Source organism: Pyrus communis, chromosome 8, assembly GCF_963583255.1.
Source record: "Pyrus communis chromosome 8, drPyrComm1.1, whole genome shotgun sequence".
Lineage (NCBI taxonomy): Eukaryota > Viridiplantae > Streptophyta > Magnoliopsida > Rosales > Rosaceae > Pyrus > Pyrus communis.
The window spans coordinates 26,304,937-26,314,923 of record NC_084810.1 but is presented as its reverse complement, the minus strand read 5'-3'; the positions used below and the strand labels follow the sequence as shown (position 1 = coordinate 26,314,923).

At 37.7% G+C, this 9,987-nt stretch overlaps 1 protein-coding gene across 1 annotated transcript; it reads right to left on the bottom strand.

Annotated features, from left to right (window-relative positions):
- Positions 1-1,499: 1,499 nt before the first annotated feature.
- On the bottom strand, positions 1,500-4,196 carry LOC137742192 (accelerated cell death 11-like). The gene is made up of 4 exons (XM_068481983.1): positions 3,938-4,196; positions 2,919-3,091; positions 2,099-2,244; positions 1,500-1,769 (listed from the first exon to the last, which is right to left on the bottom strand). Exons 1-4 carry the CDS (start codon positions 4,139-4,141, stop codon positions 1,651-1,653), a joined length of 642 nt encoding a protein of 213 aa, XP_068338084.1. The 5' UTR covers positions 4,142-4,196; the 3' UTR covers positions 1,500-1,650.
- Between the last annotated feature and the right edge of the window lie 5,791 nt (positions 4,197-9,987).

Here is a 9,987-nt window from a genome sequence, read left to right as displayed (position 1 = left end):
ATCTCCTTATTGTTAAACGGATATTGCGTTATCTCAAGGGTTCCATTGGTCGTGGTATTCTTATGCGCAATAACCATTTTACCAAGATATCTACCTACACAGATGCTGACTGGGTAGGAAATGCTCTTGATCGAAAATCCACTACAGGGTAATGTACTTTTGTTGGGGGCAATATTGTCACTTGGAAGAGTGCAAAACAACAGGTTATCGCTCGATCGAGTGCCAAACCAAAATATCAAGCAATGTCTTCCACTGCATGTGAACTCATTCGGCTCAAAAGTCTCTTATCAGATTTGGGATTTTCTAGCAGAGAACCATTGTCTCTCACGTGTGATAATCAAGCCGCCATGCATATTGCAGCTAATCCAGTGTTTCATGAATGAACAAAACACATTGAGGTGGATTGCCACCACATTAGGAAACAAGTTCAGTCCAAGGATATTCAGACAGTCTACACTCACAATCACAATCAAGTTGCCGATTTGTTTACCAGAGCCTTGGCCATTTCTCATTTTTAGCGTCTACTTAGAGAAACTCCAGCGTATCAAGACCCCCTAGGGCAACTTCCTATTGAATAACCTCTAATGAACAGTAACTGCCTTTAATGAACAATAATTGTCTTTTGCATTTCCACCCTCTAAACTGAATAGCCATGGCAATATGCAATAAAATATTAGTATTTTTTATTTTATAAAATAATAAAGAATAATTTTATTTCAAAATTCGGATATAATTTTTAATAGGTCTCGTTGTACCACATTTCATTAAATAAGAAATTACAACTCAAAGTATTTGAGAAAATATAAAATTGTGGTGTAAGGTGGAAGATAATGATAAGATATTTATAGAAAAATTAAATCTTTCTTTTTTTAATTTTTAAAATTTTTTCGGATTTTTTATTAATTGTTTGCATTTTTTTTAAATTTTCTATTAATTTTTTACATTTTTTAATTAATTTTTTACATTTTTTAAATTAATTTTTTATATATTTTTTATTAATTTTTTAATATGACTGACGTCATGATAATGTCAGCCATGCATCATTTGGCCTTAGGCTCTCGGGCCACCAATTCGAGCTGGGCCTCTCACTCGAGCCCCCTCAACCCAATCGTCCACATGGGCTGAAGCAAGGAGCTGAAATTATTGGGTAGGAAATGAAGCCGGTCCATCGAGCTGGAACCCACGTTGGACTTGCTCTTAGCATGCTTGGATTCGTTAACCCACTTGATGCAGCTTGTGAGGGAGTATTGAACATAAAAGCAAAGCAAAGTCAGCAGTTAGTGTCAAAGTTAGGTAGATTAGCTTTACTCCCTTCATTATTGGAGCCGCTCTCTTTGACTTGTACTGCTCCTTGCTGAACTCTTTCCCTCTCATTAAACACTTAAAGAAAAAGTGACATTACTGGCGCATCTTTTGACTTTTTACCAGCTTCGAACCGTCCAGACCTTCTAGTTCAAAAAAGTTCACCAACAATACACGAAGTATAGAACGGCAGGCAATGGAAAAAGGAAGATTATCATAACTATGACCAAATCGAATAACAATCCTTATAAGGTTCACACTGATGCTCAAACATATCATACATATGAAATACGGAAATCAAAGCATATTTGTAAAAATGCATGCGTACGTGCAAAAGACGGAAATCGATCAAATCAAGCTTAGCAGCTCTTGAGCTGACTCCCTTGAATGGAATAAGTTGTCGATGTAGTGTATCAGATGAGCCAATGCAATAATTGTCCTTTGCATCTGAACAAAAGCCGATGCCTCTGATAAAATGGAATACCAAACAAACTGTGTTACCAATATCAAGTCCAACCCTAAAATACCCATGTACATATATTATTAGCAGTCATACTAAATTCATTTCAATTATGCTCAGTATCACAACCTAGGAATTTTTTTCTTCTCTATATATTGGATATGAAAGAAAGAACCTGCGACCGGCCACGGTAGCTACCGCTACCATGAGCAGTAGTCAAACCGATCAATCCCAAATGTCTAGCCTAATGTCAATAGATATGAGCTAGTCTGCTAGAAGCCTGGTTTGCAAGCAGATAGTATGAAAACGATGAGATACATACTAGAATAGTCTTACCATCTACTTTTAGCTTTATGAAGAACAGTGACCTTGTAGGAACGGTTAGCAGTGCACCACCAACAGCCTTTCTGATGGCCCATCCGTGGTAGGGGTAAAAAACTTGTTTATATGCTGTGTTAACCGCATCCATGATTGAAATTTCGCTGCCCAAGTAAAAAAAGAAAAGAAAAAGAAATTCAAGTTATAAGTAACTGTGAATCTGTGATAGTAAAATAACAGCTAGCTGCCAAATTATAGAGACATACAAAAATTAGAGATTAGCAGTCATTGATTTAGGGTTTGTTCTTTTGTGAATAATTAATTCAAAGATTAGTCAATAAATAATTATGTGCCTTAAGTAGAATAATTAAGTCATGGTATAATGGATATCACGACTTTAGAATGAGAAGAGTCCTTGAGCTCGTTTGTAAGTGTTTTTAAAATAATTGAAAGTACATTTGATGAGAGTACTTTTAAAATCAATCCTTAGTTAAAATGCAAGTGAATCCTGAAAAGAAAAAAAAAACAATTGAAGTGCTTCTTGCAAAAATCACATAATTGATACTTCTTGCAAGAAGCACTTTTAAGCGCTCTTGAAACTCAAAAATATTTTTATTAAAAGCGTTTTTAGTTTTTTTTAAAATCACTTAACGAATATTAAATATTTAAAAAAAAATTCATGATCAACGGAAAAATAAATTATGTGGATATGAGAAAATAGAACAAATGAGTGGACGTAGCAGCATGAAATTGCATTTGCTAATGAAAATGATCTTCAACATGTTAATGAAGCAGTGAATTCAGAGAAGATCGAGGCTAGGTTTGAGATAAGTAAAACCTTGAGGCCATAATTTGCTCGAATATTATCTTAAGCATCTCAAGTGAACGCTTCACTCTGATGAGGAATCTCGAAGCACTACTTTGGTGCTTAATAGTATTCTGTTGTATTTCACTATCAAGCAAATCTTCTAGGGTATTAACTGACTTTCCTGCCTTTTCAATCCCACTAATCTGGCAACCACCACATTAATCAAAATATAATTAAAACAAAAAAAAAAAAAAAAAAAACAAAGAAACACTTACATCAAAGGGAAGTATACAACAACAACAAAGCCCTTTCTCATTAAGTGAAGTCAGCTGTATGAATCCTAAAATATCATTGAGCTTGGTTATGTGTCATGTCTTCCATTAGATCCAAATACTCCAAATATTTTCTTCAAGTCTCTTCCAAATTCAATGCACCGGAATTTCAATATTGAAATTACTCACCCTCACCAAAAGATGTGAAAAAAAGTAGTATATTTTCATTTTACATCTCATGCATCACCATACATAAGAATAATAAGAAATATTTAGTAATTTATATAATTGAGTTTTTTATTTAGTATTTTTTTTCCTTCCTTTTATTATTTTAACGCAATGAATAAAAACTTCATCACATTAAATTTAAAAAAAAAAAATCAATAACAAAAAAAGTTAGATATCCCTCCCATCCATTAAATCAAAAGGAATTATGAGCAAATCAATTATAAAGTTGAGAAACGCTGAATAAACGATAAGGACTTATATAAAATAAAATTTGGTCCCTTTTTATTGTCTATATAGTATCCTCTAGTTTTGTTATTTATTTAAAAATGAGTAACTGATTTAATCATGTGTATACTTCCCATGAGTCAAATGCACCAAAGAAATCAAAGCACTCATCAATCACAAGCCACCAAACCCTAAAGAACACCCAAGTTTTATATCAAACTTTTGAAATTTGATTCAAATGTAGAAGACAATGACAAGTTTGCAACCCAAATCTCCCCATCACCAAAAAGCATCAAACTCTCAAGTTTAATAGATGAATAATACCTTAGCAGAGTACTCTATGTCGGCGAACTTCATAGCGACGCCTAAGTATCGAATGAGAGGAGAAACGAGACGACAGGCTTGGGTGAAATTGCCAATTTCCATGGTGAATGGTGCCGGAGAGTTCAGCTGAGCGGCCAGTTGTTCGAACTCATCTGCCAGCCTTGTCAGAATTCTCTCATCTTTCCTTTTCTCCACCCTTGCCATTCTATAAAAATTTTCTCACTGAGTCTCTGCTCCTCTCTCAGACGCTCTCATTTTATAAAAAATTTGGAAAACTAACTAAAATTTGTAACAAAAAATTGATATGAAAGTACTAATATAGCCTTAATGACTAAGTTGTACTCTTTTTCGAAACCCATCTGCGTTCTCATTGTCTAGATGTGTTTGTACTCTTTTTCTAAACCCATCTGTATTCTCATTGTCTAGATGTGTCGGAGTGTAGGACACTCGGACACGCCGATACGTCTCGAACACGCTCTTGACTCGAGTTGTACACGGTCAAGACACGTTTGGACACACTACGGACACTGTGGACGGAATTTCGCTAAGCTGTTTCGGGCGAGGAGGCAGATTCAGATCCGCTAGGCTCTTTCAAAAGTCATAGACCTTCTCGCAGGGAGGCAGAGTCAGATCCGCTAGAGAGTTTAATCGGAAATGGGATAGCATAGGAGAGAGAAATTTGCTTTTGGTTCTTTGGAGAAGAAGACGGGGAAGAGAGAGTCATGCTAGCAATTACTCTAAAGTCAAAACAGCTATACAAGTTTATCAAAACTGTTGAATAAGTGGCCAAGTGGCCATACTTTAGATTAAACAAACCAAAGGTGGGAAACACCTTTCCTTGTTTTGGGGATGAAAAATGGGAAAAGATTTTTTGTCTTCTTCAACACCCGTGAGTGTTGTTTCATTAAAGAAAAGATAAGTTGGTTGTGAAGAAAAGAGAGAGCTCAATTGGTTTCGGTTGAGAAGAAAAAGAGGGAGAGAAGAAAGAGAGCTGAGTGTTTCGGTTTTGGCAAAAAGAAAGAGAGAAGAAAGAGTTCTTTTTTGCAGAGAGTATTTTCTGATTGCAGAAGCAGAGAAGAAGGGGTGCCGCATTCCCCATTTGAAAAGAGCTCCTCTCTTTGGTTAGTAATCATCCACCAAAGTAGTTGTTGTTGTAATAGCTTTGAGCTATATGTATAGAGAAGAAATTATTCATTATATTTCTTTCTCTATTTGTTTCTTTGGTGTGTGAGAGTTATTGGGTGTATTGGGCTTTTGGGTTGTGAGATTGCCAACACTTTGTAAACTCCCATTTGGTTGATAGTGGATTATTGGGTGAGCTCCTACTGCTCCGAGGACGTACTCCAGTTACACTGACTGTGGAGGAACCTCGTTAAAATCTTTGTGTCTTTAATATTTTGTTCTTGCATTTTCATTTGATAAATTTCCTGTGGGCTAGCTTGAGTTGGTTCCATTTGATTTTGGTGCTATCCTAGCACAACAATTGGTATCAGAGCACTGGTTGCTCTTGGGTACTGTCTAGTTGCCAAAGATGTCAGACGGGCAAGATGAGAATCCTTTTGGAAGCAGCTCCGGGTTTGCAAGAACTACGGTGCAAAATGCAAAGTTTGAAGTGGAAAAGTTTGATGGCACAAACAACTTCGGGATGTGGCAATGTGAGGTTAAAGATGTGTTGGCTCAACAAGATCTTCTTGCCGCCTTGGGAGAGAAGCCTGAAGCTATGTCGAAACTGGAATGGGAGAAATTAAATTTGTGGGCTTGCTCTTCAATTCGGTTGTGCCTTGCAAAAACTCAGAAGTATTTTGTGATGCGGGAGACTTTGGCAAGTGTGCTGTGGCAAAAATTGGAAGACAAGTATATGACGAAGAGTGCAGAGAACCGGCTACACTTGAAGAAAAAGCTCTACCGCTTCCAATACAAAGAAGGTACAAAAATGATTAGACACCTTGATGCTTTTAATAAGTTGATTGCCGACTTGTTAAATTTAGATGAGGATATTAAGGATGAAGATAAGGCCTTAATATTGTTGAATTCCTTGCCGGACTCTTATGAGCATTTTGTTACCACTATTATGCATGGTAAAGAAACTGTGAAATTTGAAGATGTGTCAAATGCCTTGATGAATTATGAAATGAGGCATAGAGATAAAAATCATGATAGTACCTCTGAAGCTTTATTTGTTAGAGGTAGATCATCGGAGAGGAGATCCTCTTCTAGCAGGAAAAAATCACAGTCTCGACCTAGAGGAAACTCTAAAGGTAGAAAACCTTTGGAAAGGGATGAATGTGCCTTTTGTCGTAATAAGGGCCATTGGAAGAAAGATTGTCCTAGATTGAAGACCAAAGGCAAAGAAAGTTCTGAAGCTAATGTTGCTGAGGTTGAAACTGATTTTTCTGATTTCGCTTTAACCACTTCCTCATCATTTGATTGTGCTACTAAGTGGGTGTTGGATACGGGTTGTACTCATCATATGACTCCTCACAAGGATTGGTTTTCAAGCTTGAAAGAGTTTGATGGCGGTGTTGTGTTCATGGGAGATGACAATCCTTGCACAACAAAAGGGATTGGTACAGTTCGTTTGAAGTTGCATGATGGCATGGTTAAAGAGTTGACAGGTGTTCGGTATGTACCGAATTTGAAGAAAAATCTTATTTCTTTGGGAACTTTAGAAGCCAAGGGCTTCAGGTTTCATTCAGATGGGCAGACATTGAAAGTGACTTATGGTGCACTTGTTGTGATGAAAGCTCCTCGATGTGGCCATTTGTATTTATTGCAAGGAAGCACTGTGACAGGTGAAGCATCTGTAGTCTCAGAAAATATGGGCACATCTGATTCTGATACTACTAGATTGTGGCATATGAGATTAGGCCATGCCGGTGAGAAAGCTCTACAAGGGCTTGTGAAACAAGGTCTTCTAAAAGGTGCCACGACTTGTAAGCTTGATTTCTGCGAGCATTGTGTCTTGGGAAAACAAACTAGAGTGAAGTTTGGTACTGCTGTACATCAGACGAAGGGCATTCTTGATTATGTGCATTCGGATGTTTGGGGTCCTACAAAGACTCCCTCTTTGAGTGGTAGACATTGGTTCGTGACCTTTGTTGATGATTATTCAAGAAGGTCTTGGGTCTACACTATGAAGCACAAGAGTGAGGTGTTGAGCATTTTCTTGGGTTGGAAGAAAATGGTTGAGAACCAGACTGGGAGAAAGATTAAGATTTTGAGATCGGATAATGGTGGTGAATACACATCCGACCCTTTCTTTAAAGTTTGCAAAGAGGAAGGGATTGTGAGACATTTTAGTGTCCGGGGAACTCCACAACAAAATGGAGTTGCAGAAAGATTGAATCGAACCTTGCTTGAGAAGGTTAGATGCATGTTGTCTCAGGCGGGTTTAAGCAAGTCGTTTTGGGCAGAGGCAGTTACTTATGCATGTCACATCATCAACCGATTACCCTCAGCTGCTATTCAGGGTAAGACGCCAATGGAGGTATGGACTGGAAAACCTTCTAATGATTATAATTATATTCGTATTTTTGGTTCACCTGCTTATTTTCATGTAACTGAAAATAAACTTGATCCTAGAGCAAAAAAGGCTATCTTTCTTGGTTTTAGTAGTGGTGTCAAAGGTTACAGGTTATGGTGGCCGGAGATGAAGAAACTTGTAATCAGCAGAGATGTGACATTTGATGAAGAAAATATGTTTAGAGACTCTGAGAAGAATGTGAAAGATGTCCAACAGGTGGAGCTTGAGAAAGTTGCCTCTAGTACTTCAAATCCTATTTCCGCTGATGTCGAAGCCACTACAAGTGAAGAAGTGGAAGACCATGAGGATGTTGAAGAAGTTGAACTTGAAGATTCTATTCAAGTTGAAGAGCAAGTTTCACCTCAAGAGTCTATTGCTAAGAACAGAGGAAAGAGAAATATTACCAAGCCAGCTCGGTATAGTGACTATGTTGCTTTTGCTCTTCCTATTATCACTGATGAGATTCCATCCAATTTTGAGGAAGCCATTGAGAGTGAAGAAAAGGAGAATTGGTGCAATGCCATGGGCGACGAGATGAATTCTCTCATGAAAAACAAGACTTGGGAGTTAGCTAAATTGCCTAAGGGTAAGAAAGCTATTGGTTGCAAATGGGTGTATGCCAAGAAGGAAGATGTTGCTGAGAAAAGCAATGTCAGATTCAAAGCAAGATTAGTTGCTAAAGGGTATGCACAAAAGGAGGGCATTGACTACAATGAAATCTTTTCTCCAGTTGTGAAACACTCATCAATTCGCATTATGTTAGCTCTTGTTGCACAATATGATCTTGAACTTGTGCAACTTGATGTGAAGACGGCTTTCCTACATGGTGATTTGAATGAAGAGATCTATATGTGTCAACCGGATGGGTATAAAGTGAAAGGGAAAGAAAATTTGTTTTGCAAGTTGAAGAAATCACTTTATGGCTTGAAGCAATCTCCAAGGCAATGGTATTTGAGATTTGATAAATTTATGAGAGGCCAAAATTATTCTAGAAGTCAATATGATCATTGTGTGTACTTCAAGAAGTTGCAAGATGGGTCTTTCATTTATTTATTGATATATGTTGATGATATGTTGATTGCCTCAAAGAATGCTGAAGAGATTGAGAAATTGAAGAAGCAAATGAAAAATGAGTTCGAGATGAAGGATCTTGGTGAAGCAAAGAAGATCCTTGGCATGGAGATCACTAGAGACAGAGAGAAGGGTTTGGTTTGTTTGAATCAAAGACAATACCTTGAGAAGTTGATTCGGAAGTTTGGAGTTCATGATTCAACTAAACCGGTTAGTACCCCTTTGGCTCCTCATTTTAAATTGAGTTCTCTACAATGTCCTAAAACTGATCAAGAGAAGCTACAAATGAAAAATATACCATATGCAAATTTGGTTGGTAGTTTGATGTATGCAATGGTATGCTCTAGACCAGATATTGCTCATGCAGTTGGCATGGTGAGTCGATATATGCATAATCCTGGTAAAGAGCATTGGAATGCAGCTAAGTGGATATTGAGGTATCTCCATGGTACTCGAGATGTTGGTTTATGCTTTGAGAGGGATGACTCTGGTATTGGTCATTTTGCTGTTGGTTATGTTGATTCAGATTATGCAGGTGATCTGGATGGAAGGAAGTCTACTACAGGCTATGTATTTACTATGGCTAAAGGGCCAGTTTGTTGGAGGTCCATTTTGCAGTCGTCTGTTGCATTGTCTACTACAGAGGCTGAATATATGGCAGTTGCTGAAGCTATAAAGGAGGCCATTTGGATACATGGACTGATTAGAGATTTAGGGGTTGATCAGAAGCAGGTGGAGGTGCATTGTGATAGTCAGAGTGCCATTTATTTGGCTAAGTATCAGGTTCATCATGCGAGGACCAAGCACATAGATGTGCGTTATCACTTTGTTCGTGAAGTTGTTGGTGAAAGGGAAATTATTCTCCAAAAGATTCCAACTAAAGACAACCCCGCTGATATGTTGACTAAGGTTGTTGGTGTAGCCAAGTTTGTTCATTGCTTGAACTTGGCTCACATTTTGCCTATATAAAGAAGGCGTTGAGCAGTAGGAGTTTTGGAGCATTTGGCTCGGCATGAGTTGTTCTCTTGCTAGTGATTGGGAGTGATGTTGTGTGTTAATTGTGTTGTTTGGCTTATCATGGCGTTTTTCGGAACTTGGCCAAGGTGGAGATTGTTGAATAAGTGGCCAAGTGGCCATACTTTAGATTAAACAAACCAAAGGTGGGAAACACCTTTCCTTGTTTTGGGGATGAAAAATGGGAAAAGATTTTTTGTCTTCTTCAACACCCGTGAGTGTTGTTTCATTAAAGAAAAGATAAGTTGGTTGTGAAGAAAAGAGAGAGCTCAATTGGTTTCGGTTGAGAAGAAAAAGAGGGAGAGAAGAAAGAGAGCTGAGTGTTTCGGTTTTGGCAAAAAGAAAGAGAGAAGAAAGAGTTCTTTTTTGCAGAGAGTATTTTCTGATTGCAGAAGCAGAGAAGAAGGGGTGCCGCATTCCCCATTTGAAAAGAGCTCCTCTC

Coding starts and splice junctions, on each gene's coding strand:
- LOC137742192 (XM_068481983.1), bottom strand. CDS start 4,141: ATGGCAAGGGTGGAGAAAAGGAAAGATGAGAGAATTCTGACAAGGCTG. Junction 3,092..3,937: donor ACATAGAGTACTCTGCTAAG/GTATTATTCATC, acceptor GGTGGTTGCCAG/ATTAGTGGGATTGAAAAGGC. Junction 1,770..2,098: donor CATAAAGCTAAAAGTAGATG/GTAAGACTATTC, acceptor CCATTTTATCAG/AGGCATCGGCTTTTGTTCAG.